This window comes from Nesoenas mayeri (assembly GCF_963082525.1).
Source record: "Nesoenas mayeri genome assembly, chromosome: 10".
Lineage (NCBI taxonomy): Eukaryota > Metazoa > Chordata > Aves > Columbiformes > Columbidae > Nesoenas > Nesoenas mayeri.
Genome location: NC_137560.1, coordinates 9,762,021 through 9,777,378, shown reverse-complemented (window position 1 = coordinate 9,777,378; position 15,358 = coordinate 9,762,021). Strand labels below are relative to the sequence as shown.

The 15,358-nt window shown below is 44.5% G+C and overlaps 1 protein-coding gene across 2 annotated transcripts in view; it reads left to right on the top strand.

The window, feature by feature from the left end:
• The window catches only part of RBM6 (RNA binding motif protein 6), a 56,018-nt gene that overhangs the window by 6,583 nt on the left and 34,077 nt on the right, over positions 1-15,358 (top strand). Inside the window, exons 3-6 of one of the 2 annotated variants that reach the window (XM_080350362.1) lie at positions 1,181-2,525; positions 3,283-3,372; positions 4,293-4,362; positions 14,352-14,425. In XM_080350362.1, coding sequence (XP_080206488.1) covers positions 1,181-2,525; positions 3,283-3,372; positions 4,293-4,362; positions 14,352-14,425 — 1,579 coding nt within the window. The remainder of the gene's footprint in view (positions 1-1,180; positions 2,526-3,282; positions 3,373-4,292; positions 4,363-14,351; positions 14,426-15,358) is intronic. The other variant, XM_080350363.1, reaches the window with a different exon arrangement.

The window sequence follows — 15,358 nt, the reverse complement described above, 5'->3', positions numbered from 1 at the left end:
AGAAAGCTGATAACATTTGAGCTATGGAAAACAGTTTCCTCCAGAACATGTCTTAATGGTATTGATGAGTGATTGTGTTTTGTGATTGTATCAGTAGTGCTGTTATACTAATTTTTAAGTGGATTTTATTTGCATCATTCTTTACTGTATTAGGTGGGAAATTCTAACCTTGATTCAAGTTTTAATTACTGTTCTATATGGTGGTGAAACAGAGGAGTGTAGCTTAGGAAATCTGTATATGGTTTGGTTAACCATGCAAATGTCACCTTACATTCTGTTGGTGATTCTGTAGTGAAACTTGAAGAAGAACATGACTTGCTGTAGTTGCTAAGGAATGTCCACTGATTTGGGTAGCATTCAGTGTTATTTTAAAATGTATTGATGTTTTATTATTCTATTTTTTTTAAATGTATTGGAGCCTTGCTTAGATGAAACAGCAAGTAGCTCCATCTCAAAGAAAATCTCACTGGATTTTGAGAAACTGTTTTGAGAAAAAGCCTCTTCCTGAGTGGTCTTAGGCAGATATCAGGAGAGCTCAGAGCTATAGTTTTGTAAACTTGGTGTCAGACAGCCGGTCTGGAGGCACAAGCGCAGAGTCATCTTGACTGTTGATTGTTGGCATATTCCTGTGGGGCACCCACAAAGCCTGAACTGGCAGCTCGCAGCCTTTTGCCAGTCTAGACTCCAGCACAAGGAAGCATCAGTGAGTCTCTGCAGTATGTTAGTAAAGCATATTTGGTAATCTCTGCTTTTGTGTGCCTCAGGATGGTGTGATAAGTTAGCTGTTTAATACTGCCTGGAGAGCTTAAGCTCAAGTGGTTCCTCACAAGTGTGTGCTGGTGATGCTAATGAACACACACACACACACCGGCTGCTGGAACCTGGCACAGCTGCAGAGCTGTGTGCAGTGCAGGACTATGTGGATTGCTGCCATCATTAACCCATTAATATTGCAGGTATTCCCTGTTGAGTGCTTCTGGAAATTGTGCTGAAATGGGAGCACCCAAGTTTACTTTCTCACATCTGTCGTATGCTGCCTCATCTTAAACTGCCAAACATCAATATCTTCTGCGGATCTTAGACTGTTACACAACTCTATAAAAGTTTAGAGAAGAATGTGCTGCTGTGTAGATTTGAGACTCTAAGCACGTTATGAATAATACTGTCTTTATTTCTACAGTGGGAGCCAAGAAGAAAGGTTTGCTCCCGGGTGGAACAGGGAATATCCTCCTTCCCTTGATAGTCTTGCTCAAGAAAGACACTCTGGCAACTTCTCTGGCAGAGAATCACTTCCTTTTGATATCCAGGCATTCACAGGCCTCCTCAATCCTCAGTTTGCCAACAGAGAGGAATCTTCTTTCAGCTTTGGAGCTAGAGATGGACCACGTAGTGACTTCAGAGGTGGGGAGGGGCACCATGATTTCAGGGGCAGAGATTTCCCACCACCCGACTTCCAGGGCAGAGATGAGTCCCAGATGGAGTTCAGAGGAAGGGAGCCCCCCTCTTCTGAGTATAGGGGCAGGGATATGTACTCTGGAGACTACTGGGAGAGAGAAGGGCCGCCTATGGAGTTCAGGGGTGGGGATGTTCCTTCCATGGACTACAGGAACAGAGAGACGTTCCGTATGAACTACAGGGATAGAGAAGCACATAATATGGATTACAGGGGCAGAGATGAAACATCAGACTTCAGGGGAAGGGGGTCTTTTGATCTAGACTTTAGAGGTCGAGATGGACCTCATGCGGACTTCAGGGCAAGAGATGTGTCTGAGTTAGACTACAGGGGCAGAGAGCATTCCTATTCAGACTTCAAAAATAGGGACGTACCTGATTTGGACTTCAGGGGTGTGGGCACCTCTGATTTGGACTTCAGAAACAGAAATGCACCATCGTCAGACTTCAGAAATAGGCACAGGTCTCGGTCTGATCAGGATTTTAGGAGCAGAGATGTGGCTCCTCGTATGGACTTTTCAGATAGGGAAATGCCTCCTGTGGAACAAAACCTTGTAGATTTTAGGCACAACCAATCTACTGTACCTTTAGCAGAAAGAGAGGGCTCTGGTTTAAGCACCAGCAAGAGAGAGGAGTCTGCACTTGGTCTAGATAGAACTCCCTTTGGTAGCCAAAAAGGGGAATTTCAACATTCAGAAGCACCAGCCAGAGAAGAGGAATCCCTCGGATTGGGTCTTGAAGACGATGCTTCACACAATTTCCAGAATAGCTGTGGACCTCTTCCTGCTCTTCAGGACCAAGAGGAGCAACCTCAGAACTTTGCTAACAAGCAGCAACAGCAGCAGCAGCAGCAGCTTTCTGGGGGGGAGCAGCAAGGATCCGATTCTGATCTTGGGTTAAAGGGTGAAGGTGACTTGGATTTCCTCGGAAGGCAAGACACCGACTACCGAAACATCGAGTATCGCGATGTGGATCACCGGCTGCCAGGGCATCAGATTTTTGATTATGAACATGGCAAGTCCTTTTCAGAAGGAAAACCCAGCAAAGATTCTAGGCCCTATAAGAACCTTCAGGTAGGTGGTTTTGTCAGTTGATGTTTCTTTTAAATGTATGTTGGCCAAAAAATTGAAGGAGCTGAGAAGGAGTCTTCCATTCATATCCCATCACTTCATCTCTGTCCTAATTCACCTTCCTCATGCTCCAGGTTGTTTTAATGGGCACATTTTCTATCTCAGAAATATATTCTTCTGAGGAGAAGTGCAGTTTAGCAATTGAGTATTGCTAAATACATAAAACTAGTTTTGGTTCAGAAAGTCCCCAAGTTGAAAATGCCCAGGCAGAGGGAGTGGGGGGGGGGAAGTAGGATATAGAAGATCTTACTATCTTATTTTCTTCTGGACATCTCCAGGAGCACTAGTACCGTGAGCACTACCAGAGAGAAGTTACTGGCTTGAGTGAACCTGTGTAGACCAGTACAGCTGTTCTCATGCGTGTTTTGTTTTCCTTCAGAGTTAACTTTGAAATCTGAAGGTAATAGTAACAACTTAGTTAATAACTACTAATGAATTTGAATCTCCCACTGCTGGAAAGCAGAGAGGGGTCATTTGCCTGGATCTAGATCTCATTTTACAGCTCAGTGAGCATCTGAAACTACTAATGCTGGTTCTCCAGAGCTCTCTGAGTCTTAAGCAGTGCTGGGGTTAAAGATCTGAGCCAATCTGCTTATGGGCCTTTGCCTTTGAATGATACCCTGCTTTACTTTGTTACCATTAGCATATGTGAACTAGCATCTCTCACTTGTAAAAACCATCTTGATTGTGTGAACTCAAGGACCAAGATTACCGGACCTGTCCCAAATATGTGAAGCCAAGCAAGCTCATTCGACTCGGAGGAGTGCCTGAAACTGCCACAAAGGATGATGTAAGTCAGATGTTTTACATCCAAAATTCGTTGCAAGATTTTCAAAACTTCTGTCAAGTGTTTCTAAATGTACCATTTTTAAGCCTTGTTAATGTACTTCAGATGGTCTGTCATGTTCCCCAGGGAAAATCCAGATTTAGAAGTCATTGCAATGTTATTTTTTATCTGATGATTCTGGGTTTTGGGGAGTCTGGAAGTGACAAGTTTTTCTGCAGTCACGTCTAGGGTGTTGGTGTTGGTGGTTAAAAGCCCTCACTCCAGACTCCTTTTAACATGCCTTATTTCCAGCATCGCTTTATATATACCAAATATTGTTACTTTGTTATTATGTTTTGGACTCAGACGTGCAGCGTCTGAGTGTACTTATTCATTCCTAGTTACCCGAAATTGCTTAAATGAGATCTTAGAAATATGGAGAACATGTCTACTGCTTGATGATTTTAGTAAAAAAAATCTAGGCTGGAAGGTGAAAGAGGCTCCCTTTCAAAAAGTTTCCACATTGAATTAGAATTTTTTTTTAGCGGCAGTTGCAGACATGAGAACGCCTACATGCAACAGTTTTCTCGAGGGTTAGCTGCGATGATCGGAGCTGCTGAGGCTTGAATCTAGAGAACTCCTGGCAGAAACCTCTTCCGTCGGAGGATGATAAGAATTAGAACATGCAGCCCATGCCCCTTGATTTGCTTAAAGACAGTAACTGTCTGGTGTTCGCTTATTTAAAGAAAACTCAAAAATACTGCCCAAGCTCAATTAGCAGTTCTCAGGTATGGTGGGAACTTGATGGGGAAAACCTGTCAGTTTGTAACAGTGTTAATCTAGAAAGAAAAGAAGTTTTGGGGAAAGAGAAAGGTACCTGAGCAAGTGCTTCACTTTCTGAGATTTTGTTTTGGAGACTGAAGTGGATCTTGATTTTCCTGTAGATTCTCAACGCTTTCCGAGGGCCTGATGGGACACCTGTGAAGGACTTGCGGCTGAAAGATTACAGTTCAGGTGAGAAGGCTTTTCCAGTGCTTCTGGTTTCAAGCTTATAAAAGGGTATTTTTCACACTGACACTCACTTAGGCAGTTTGGTTAAAGTCTTTGATGCCATAATTGCAGGTATTTTCTAATGAAAATGCCTACTGTTTTGTAGTTTGTCCTCTTGTCTTTGAAACTGATGGCTGCTGCTACTTCAGAGGTAAAACATGAGTCCTAGGGCCTCTAGATAGATGGAAGAGCAGCAGTACAACCAAGAAGGCTGTTCTAATAGCCATCAAGAGTAAAGCAAATACTGACATGGGACACCAGGTTAATTCCCAGTAGGTTTTTAAAATTATTATTAAATCTTTTTGTATTGTTCTACATCCTCTTTCTGAGATAGTCTTACTGTGGAATGTGTCCTGCACAAATAGTGTCCTCAGGAAACCTGTTGCATCCTAACATTTCTCCTTCAGTAACATGAACCTGTTACCCTTCTTAGATATGAAGACAGGTTAAAAAAAGTAAGTTTGATGAACAGATACCCACATACTGGGTCTGGATGCTCTTCCTCATTCAGAGAATGAAGTGTTGCTGTACTTCTGGTCAGTATGTATAGGATTCTGAAGAAAAGTATTTTACGAGACTGCTCTGTGAGAAAGTTATACTGGAACAAAGATGTGCGATGGTAGCAAATGCAGGGTGAGTCCTGGGGAGTGGTTTAGATAATACTAGTAGGAAATACCTGGAAACTGGTATGTTTATTTATTTTTTTTAAAACCTAGGAAAGCAAAGGCTTCAACCTCCATCAGTGCTTTTTCTTATTACCAATATGGGCTGCACGTGAAGCAGTTGGGATTCCTGGTGTCAATACATTATGTAAACGCGTCCTACGTGTTTAGTAGGAGAGAAACTGGGGCAGTTGCATATTTCTCAAGTATATTCTTGTTTCTGGAAGCTGTCAAAGGAGATTTCACAACCTTCTTGTGAACCTTTGAACTAAAGAACACCCTCCTGTCACAAAGTCTGGTCTGGCCCAATGAGCAGGGTTTAAAGGGCACAGTCCATCTTTCTTGCTTCCTTTCCTCTTTCCTAAGCATAGTACAGCATGGCTGTCATCAGCCACCCGACACTGACTGCAACCCAGTAATTGCAACACACTCTTTTTTTTGCTTGTGCTGATGTGATTTGTGAGGGTTTTTTTCTGAAACACGTCACTTTTCAGTAATAAATCAACTTGAACTGGGAATCTCTTTGTAAGCCTTTTCTTGTGTATGTAGTAGGACTCACTGCCATCATTAGAGAACTGTTGTTGTCTCCTTCCCATTCCCCGTTTCAAAGGCTACTCAGGATGAGACACAGTGCCTGAAGTTATGCCCAGGAGCTCTAGGTTCTGTTGGCAGTCACGTGTTATTAGGAGGGTTGCAGTTTTCTGCCATCTCTCTAAAAGCTGTGTTTTCTTTTAGTCTGTCTCCTCAGCTGCAAAGTTCTTTTTGTTGTTTTTTTGTTTGTTTAAGAAGTTTTTCTGGCAGTTGTGGAGAGGGAAAGAATTAAATTAAAATTAGCTCATATTTTGTGAGCTATTTAAAGCAGTTGTTTAACCCTGTCCAGTCAACATCAGTAATTAAGCAGTCTAGCATCAATCTAGGTTACGTGGATATTCCAAAGACTTTGTTTTGCATTATGTCCTGAGGCCGCAAATGCAGCTGCTAATTTAAGCAGCTTTCTGATCCTTGTTACGCAAGATGGATACGTTTAGGACAATAAAAGCTTCCTGAATTGTGAAAACAACTTCTTGAAATTGGGTAACTAGAAGCTTTAGTAAATTTAATCCAGCTTTTCACATTAGGTCATCCTGTAGAGAAGTGTATGAAATTGAATTAGTATTAACTTCTGAAAAGCTAAGTCTGTTTGAAACAAGAGGTCAGTCATGGGCTAAATAGTGCTTTTAGGGTGGGGTGTGTGTGTAAATATTCGTAAGAATTAAAGGCAAACTTGCTGGATTACCAGTGTCTCTGGGATACACCTGGGCCCAGGGGCTGCATTGCTGTGTCCGTTCAGTGCCACAATGGCAACTGGGCTTAGAGGAGGGTGTGCTAAGCCTGCCTCAGAAGGGTGCATGCTACCCTTGGCTCAAAGAGTGCGTGCTAAGCCTGTGTGAGTGGTTTATGTATTGTTGAGTGCTGTTCAGAAATGGTAAAAATAACATTAATCATGAGTATTCATGTTGAGTGTGTTGGAGAGAAGAATGCCTGCAGCTGTTGGAGAACAATAACAGCCATAACAAATAACACACAATTAACTCAAAATAAGTGAGGTTCAAATCAGTTTCACGAAAAGATAACGCTTATCATAAAGCTTGTCTCAGCAGCTTCAACCTGATTATTCCACTGCATAATCTTTCACAAGACTCTTCTCTTTTGGGGAAAACATATGGTTGACATTTCTTGGAAAAAAAGCAGCTCGACTTCTTTATAAAGCTCTTTCTTTTTATGTACTGTGTATGTGCAAAGGGAAGTGTATTGTCACTGAAGGTTGTGCTGAGCATGGAACACTGTTCTTAATATACCTGCTGTGATTTTGGTATGCATTCAAACTGTTTATTCTTTAGATTATTTTTTCTCAAGCCCAGACTGAAATGGCATAGTAGTTCTATTTAAATCAAAAAGGCAGATATTTACAGACAATAATAAAATATCAAAATCAGACTTTATAACATTATGCAAAATTAATGTGTCATTTTCACTGGTTAGATTTTTGAATTGATGTTTAGACTGAAAGTATCAAATCCGTTTGTGGGGGGAAAGCGGGCTTCTTCCAAGGTAACGTGTAAGCCTTGGCAGAAATAACTGTGTTAGATTGTTGCCTTCTCTTTCAGCTTACCTTTTCAAGTATGTTTGGTGATGTCTGTTCAATTAAGCATTACAAAGAATAAAGCCTGAGGTGATAGTGGAATCTTCTTAAAGCTGCTTTAGTCTGTGACATCTCCCGGTGCCTCTTCACACGGTGGATGCACTGCAGCTTGGGTAGATCCTGGCACTGACGGCTTGTCAGCTGCTCTCTGAGAAGGGGGCTGTCAGTCACGGCTTGTGAGGCCCCTCTGTCACATCTGAGGGTCCTTATCTCACTGGGGTCAAGGCTTTCATGTGGGCCTTCCTCTGTGGAGCTGCCAGTGCAGCGTGTGACGGCACTGGGCTGCTCGTGGCAGGGTGCCTGTCATCTCCTGCCACTCTCTGTGCGCTTGCGTCGGTGCTGACTGCCAGCGGCTTGAAACCAATACCTTTTGACCTTCGAGGAATCCAACATGAACACAGCTTGTCCTGGTTTTTATTTTGGTCGTATTTTAAACTTATCTCCTGCCTGGTTATCATCAAGCTTTATTTCTGTTTTCCTGATTAATGCCCAACATAAGCAAAGTCTGACAGACCATCTTGAGTGTCTGATGTGCGCAGAACTCTTTGCTGAACACACATGTGTGCCCTGGAGAAGGGGGCCTATGGAACTATCTTTATCTTAAAGGGCTGCTTGTGATGAGTCGTTCACCCTTAAAAGATGCTGCAGTGATGCCTTAGTAATAAGTGCAAACACAAAGCGTACTGTGAGCCTTCTGTTCAGATTGTTCTCCTGGATGCAGACTGCAGTGGGACAAGCTCAGAATATGCGTTTTCCAACAAGGATTTGTGTTAGCATTAATACCAGCAGTGAGGAGGGGCTGTTCAGGGAAAGTGAGCCTGAGAAATCGCTGACAACCCATGAAGCTTTTCTGGCTCACTCTGGGGGACCGAGAGGAGTTCTTACTGAGGTGGTGGAGGATGGACATGCTAACAGAGATGGAGAGCAGCATGTGCAGAGAGGAGCTTTGTGAAGTGGACCTGGAGGGACCAGGTGAGCTGGATTGCAGGCAGAGGGAGCAGTGAAGTGTACTCCAGCCCCTTTATGTACCCTCTAAATTAGTGCAGCACTTCAAAAATTGGGAGATTTGGGTTTGCTGACCCTCTTCTGTCTGACCCTTTTGAGGAGATGCAGTGCTGAAGTACGCCTTGCCATATTGAGGTCAAATTCTCCATTTTCTGTGCCTGGAGGGCATCCCAAAGCAGTGAGATCTCCTTTCCCTTAAAGTTCCTGTGGTAGCAAGCACAGCTCTGCGTTTGTCTAGCCCACATGGAGCTGAGTCTTGGCTCCCTCGCTGTAGTTGGTGCATCTTGCCTGTTGCGCTAATGGTGCAGAAAACAGCGTGGCTCACCGTCAAGGCTGGTGCTAATGAACCAGAGGACAAATAACCTCCTCTTGCTGTGTTTAGGGCTTTGCACAGTGAAGGTTGTGTGGCCTGCTCAACTGCATCAGCCATGAACAAGGGCATATGGATCTTGGGCACTTGCTGAGAGCCGAAGCGGTTGTCCCTGAGCTCACAAGATGCTGTAGCACACACGGAGCTTCCTCCTGAGGCACGACCAGATGACCTGCTCATCAGCAGAGTTCCTCCATCTGGAGGGCTCAGCTTTCAGAATCTGGGGAAATACCTTCAGCGCTGGTCCACATGAAGCAATTGATTCTTGTTTGTAGCCAGAATAGCCTGGCAAGGACTAAAAAAAGCACTTAGTTGGAATTAGTGCGTGGTCATTGATATCAGTCTTTGCCAGTTTTCCCAGCTGCATGGGCCGCAGGCTTTTGGCTCACCTTGCTTGCTGTCAGGCAGCGCAGTATTGCCTGTTCTCACCGCAGTTGCAGGACTCGCTGTGTAAGCACAGATACAGAGAAAGCCCTGTGTCTTTTAGTATTTTCTTGTGGTATGAGGTGTTTACTCTTTAGTATGGATGAACTACATCTGCATCTTTCCTTGGAGGAAACTGAGAATCTTGTACACAGGGCTCATGGGCATATTACCAAAACCTCCCACAGATGAGGTAGGTCTTCCTATCAACCAAGGAACAGCAGATTCTCTGAGAACACTGTACGAAATCCTGTCTCCACTACCTGAGCTGTGCAGAGGTTGGCGTGTGAGATTGCAGGTTCCTTCCAGGAATATGGAAGTCCTTTATGTTTGCTCCATGCTTTATACTGTAGTTGCCTTTGAAGCAACAGAACTTCTCTAACCTGGATGAAGCTCTGTAGAGGGTTTCCTTGGCTGTGCTCTGCTGTGCCATGCTGGGTCTGGAGAGGACAAGCAGCAAGAATGTCCTTGCTTCAGCAGCCTGGCCATAGCTTTGCTTTAACGTACTGTCTCTCCAAGTCCTAAAAGTGCCCAAAGCTGCAAATGCTTTTATTCTGTGGTAATTCTGTCTCATCCTACAGAAAAAAACACAAGGGAAGTGTTGTTTGGATGGCTGAGAAGCCCTCTGCTAACGGAGATTCCATCATCGTCTTCTGCCCTCAGGCTGAAGCTTCTGCCCTGGCAGATGGAGGGGCCTCCACCATGCTCACGGCTGGCCCAGCCAGTCAGGTTAACAGAGTGTCTTTTGGCAACCTGTTATTTGGAGTTACTTTAATAGGAAGCCATCTTCTTACCTTCCAGGCCAGAGGAGAGAGAACATCTTTGTGCTGCACCTCAGCAGACAGGGGGTTTGTAGCAGTTGTTTTTGACAACGTAGCTGACAGTTCACTGTGGACTTCAGGTTACCTAATGCCTTAAGCTTGTAGGGGTGGGGTAACGTCACTTACTGTGTTCCTAGAGCTAAGGAGCTGGATCACCTCTCAAACTGAATGCCTTTGTCGTGTTGCCATCATGCCTTCTTTCCAAAAGTATCTTTGGTTTGGCATAGGCAGGGCTGCTGTATTTATGAGATCTTTTCTTTTGGCCTCCTAAAATTCCAGAGAGTTTTTTTTATGTCTTCACACTGCTTACAGCTCCTAACAGAACAACATTATGGTTTTCTTTATTTAGATTTTTGACATAACAAATTATCATGAAGTAACACATTACTATGTGTCAGTTGTTCAGTAGAAACCGTGTGAGTATAGAAACAAGGCTTATTTTGAATCCCAAGTCTTTGATCTTTTTATCTGAAGCCAAAGAACAGTAATTTTAAGTCAGGCTTTCAGGATGTTTAGCCAAATCATGGTATGCTCACAGGGACCTGCTATTTGTTGTTAGATTTCACTTCACTACAACACATCTGCTTCAGGGGCAAAGTATTGCTTATTCAAATGTTTGCAGAGCAGCTTCCTGGTGCTATAAATATGTTCTTACTCCTAAGTATTAAGCGATCATGCCCATTTTCAGTGCAGAAAACAACTGAGCCTGCTTTGGGAAATCCATAAAGGATTGTGTATACATAGGAGCACTTGAGGGAAAGCAAAAGTCCTCTAGATTTTACGTGCACGCTCTGCTTGTGTTCTCCTTTTACCTGCCGTATACAGCCTGTGGTACTGTAGACTTGCACAGCCGAGATGTTGTTAAATAAGGTACGAAAGTCCTTTTACACAGTTGACCTCAAACATGGCGGGGGAGATGAGGACATGTGCGCTTTATGGCTATGCTAGGGTCAAAATCTGCATTAGTAGAAGTATTGGAGCACTGTTCCTATTGGAAAGTTCCTTTGGACAGTGTAACTGTGCTGCAGCATGCTCAGGGGTTGTGTGCGGGAAAATACTGATTTGCGTCCTTTATAACAGAGTCTGTGTTGATCCAACATACTTCTGCCAAAACATAAAGCACTTCTTACTCCATTCTACTTTTTTTGTGGATCCTGACACTGTAGTATTGTATTAGCCAGTAAGTGAAGGATGAAATAAAGAAGATACTTATATCTTCAGATGAAACTTTGCATATGAATTCAGGCTGCCTTGAGTAAAAAAAACCCAAAACATGCTGTAGTCTTCAGTGGTGGTTTTGCTTTGCTGGTTTGATCACTTTGGTTTTAGTATTCTGACCTGAAGCATGCCAGTGGGTGTCTGAGACCCATCATTGACAGGGGAGGACACCTTCCCTTGGGATGCCTGTTGAAGCAGTTCCTGCCATGAGATGCCTGGCCCCCTGCCCCCGTCAAAATCCTCTGCCCCACTTCTGGTACTGGCAGCTGAATTGCGATGTTCTGACAGGCAAACTGCGTGAAGGCTTCAGATATAAAAATAGGCAAGCTCAGCAGCTGCTGCATAAAGAGCTGAACCAGCCCTACAGAGGAGAAACAATGGTTGGTAGCAGAGCCTCTCTAGCTGCTCCACCTAAGAACCAGCCTCAAGTCACTTGGTTGTGTTTCAGGCGTTGCAGTCTGGGTATTGTAACTATTGCTGATCGTGAAAAAAAAATCAGCGCACGTTGCATTTGGAAGGTGCTCTGTAGCAGTGCTGTTGTTCCACCGGCCTCCATTTCAGTGGCCTTTCCATTATGGTCTAAAATGGAAGGATGCTCTGGTGGGGTAAGGGGACAGAGCAGGAGTGCTGTACCATCCCAGGCTGATGTATCTCTGTAGTTCTTACATACTGAGTGTGTGTGTCAGAGCCATGCAAAGGGCTGGGTCTGGGGACGTGTCAGGCCCCTGCAGATGTTCAGCAGGAGCTTGGAGAGGAGCAGCAGCTCCTGGCCGCTCTCTTGCACCACTGCGGTGCTGGCTGTGCAAAGACGGCTCACAGGGAACCGCAGAACGCTGTGTCCCTCTGTGACCCGACCACAACAGCTGAACGTCTTGGCCCGAAGCTGCTTTTTGAGAGGATATGGGGCTGCAGTTTCTGTTTGTGGTTCTTGCCGTACGTTACTGCAGCTTTGCTTGTTTGGGAGGTTGAGTTTGGTGGGGGAGAGCAAAGGTAAGAAAGTGCACAAGGAGAAATGTGCTGGTCTTCTCCTTAGCTGTCTCCATGTAATGCTTGGAAGGATCCTGTAGTGTACATTCCTCCGAATGTCGCAGTTTTTGTTTTTGTGTATAACATTCAACGTTGTGTTCTCGATTGTTTCATGCTGGCTTAAATCCATGTATAAACCACTCATTCACTTCACTAGGAGCAGGATGTAAACTGCCTCTTGTTGCAGAGCAAATAGAGTGAAAACTTCTGCAATCTTGCTTGTCAGCAGACCCCTACTTCATATGCACGTGGAAGTAAGATAGCACTCTGATCCTGGCTTGCTGCTTACAGCAGCTTTCAAAAATCCTCTCTCTGAAGGGAAATCGGGAGCCGTACAGGCTGACAAATATCATTCATGCAGCCTTTTTCTAAACAGGAAGGAGAGAAGCAACTCTACAGAGTTCTGGATTTGAATAAGACTTGAAAATAGATGGTATGAGCCTGCACGCTGTGCCTGGAAGCAGCAGAGGTGTCTGCCTGGAATGCAAACCAGCCTCCCAGCACGGGGCAGCACTGCTCTCGGAGAGCAGCTCGCTTCTGCAGAGAGGAGTGCTGCTTCATTTGCAAATGTGATTGGATGCTCTGGGAACAGCTGGGTGAATTTGGTTCTGTTGATTCTGCCAGCTGAAACTGTACCTCTGGTTCCAGGTGCCCGCTTCATGGGAGGATATCAAGTGGCTTTAGCTGCATTCCACTGCAGATGGCATGCTGCTGGCCTGCGTCCGTCAGCGAGCGGAAAAGCGCCCAGATTGATAAATTTCCTTCTAGTGTAGTTATATTGACTGAAATAATATGGGAAAAGGGAATAAATTCTTGTGGGAGATGGAGGACGAGCTAGGTTCAAATTGTAGACTCATTGTAATGCCAGATGTTTAAAGTCAGGATTGTGTTAGAACAGCATGCAAAGAGCTCTCAGAATTTACAAAAAAAAAAATAGGGTTTGATGATGAAACAGTTTTGTTTGGCCTTGTCTCTGAAGTGGTGAAGTACAAAAGGTGATAAAGAAACAGAGAAGGAAAAATCAGAGAGTGCAGCACATGTTCTTTGGCATAGTTTCAGGGGAAAATGGGGGCTGTTTTCCACAGACTGGATAGCCTGGCCTGAAAGTGTGTGTGCAGTCACCTTCCTGCGGAAGGTGAGCGGCTGAGGCAATAGGAACCAGATACATCCTTGGTTTGAAGGCACGGGTGCTAAGATGTGCATCTTTAGCAGAGGAGGCAAGCTCTTCACCAGGACAGCTAGGTGTCTCACATTGTACCATCCACACCCAGACTGCCTTTCCTCTTGCTCCTAACCAGCCAAAAGAGCCGCAGGAGGGAACCAAGCGTTTCCTACTGCCGAGCGTCCGTGTGGAAGCATGTCAGCACGTGTTCTTCTGGAAAGCGCTGTTTTAGAGTCAGGTGGCCTTGGCGTGTGAAGGGTGAGGTTATGACTTTCTTGGAGCTACTTTCTACATCAAGGATGACTCTTAGGATGGGCTTATCTTCTGTAGTGTTCACCCTGCGCTTTACTGTGGGATGTAACATTTCAGTGCAGGTAACTGGACACAGTTGAATCAGTGGGTCCCTCCTGCCCCTGGCTGAGATGACAACTTTCTGAGGAGCGAGAAGTGTAAAGGCTCTCTAGTTTCTTACATCTAAACTCGAGCTCCCACACCCTTTTGTTATGTGCACAATAACATCTATACCAAAATAAGAAAGCTGCAGTTCTCATTCCTGTACCGCTGTGTTTTTTCATAATACAAAGGACTTGGACTTCAAAAGTAACCAGGTGTTGAAGGAAAAATAGCACAGACAAAGAAATTGCGTTGGTTCTTTCTGGAATATTGCTCAATTAAAATGCTGGCTCTTCATCTAAAATGCATTTGCAGCAAGGTACTTTGGAATGACTTATCAACACTTGCTTTGGAGAACGCTGCCTCCAAGGTAGCACAAAATGTGAAACTAGCAGTGGAAAATCACTATACCTTTAAAAAAAACCTCAAAGCAATTATTTCTTGCCCTGAGGAAGGGTGTGCCTGTCACTGGGTTGTGTAAGGGGAAGTGGGAACACTGTACCATTAACATTCATGATAAACTGCACAATTAATCATCATCCAGCTAGTCCCTGATTTCTCTCCTTTTCATTCTGGAGTAGAGGGGTGGTGGTTGGTCATTGGAGGGAAAGGGAAATGGAATATTTAATGTGGCTTTCTTTATGACAAGGCACTAACATGACTCCCGTCTGTATTTAAATGCTGTCCCCAGGTTACGACTATGGCTATGTCTGCGTGGAGTTTTCACTCTTGGAAGAGGCCATCGGATGCATGGAAGCCAACCAGGTTGCTTTAAACTTCGGTCAATGCTGCTAGAAGATTTAATTTTTTTTGGTGGGGTGGTGGAAAGCCAATGAGGTTTTTTTGAACCGTTCAAAGGAAGATTCTTGTATTATACACAACGTTGCGGTTTAAATGTTGTTTCCAGAAACTTGTAAAAGGCTTAGAAATGCTAGTGTGAGAAAGTCGCTAGACACCACAGAGTCTGCCCTGCTCCCCAGCGTGTGTCAGCACACTGGTGCCGTCAGAGGCTGGGGGCTGGCAGACCCCTAATGCAGGTTGTGGCCCTGATACTTTTGTTCTCACACTGAAACCCAATCGGAAAGATCTCTGCTTGTGTTAAACGCCTCCCTGGGTGTGCGTGCGCACACACATACACATGGGACTGTAGATGAGGCCTCTGGTTTGCAGCTCTGACTCAGCTCTGACCTGCACACTCTGCTTTTCCGTATGTCTTGTGTGCCAGAGAGATTCTTAATTGTCCATCTCCCTTATATCTATCCTGTCGTTTGGCAAGCTGGAGCTGCAAACTTGAGGAGTATCCTACATGCAGTTGTGCCTGGTAAATCTGAACACTTCCAGCCCTTGAAAGTGAAAAATGGCTTAAATCCCAGTGAATGAATACCCAAGAGGAGCCTTTTTTCTGCCCTGGTGTTTGAGGCTAGAGCTGTTGTCCACCATACAAGAGCAAGGTGCATAAAATTTCTTGGTAAAACACAGATTCCCATCTTGCACCACCCTCCCTGTGCCCTGGAACTGCAGGTGGTGGAGCACTCAAGAAGAATCCCTGAACAATTGATCTGCCTTCCTTCACTACATCCCTTAAGTCTCCTCTCTGCTGCCTTCTTCCTCCTAATTTGCCTGAGTAAGAAACCATATAAATTATCTAAAGGCTTTTTACCTGAATCCCAGGTCTCGCTGTCACGGGAAGAGAGTCAT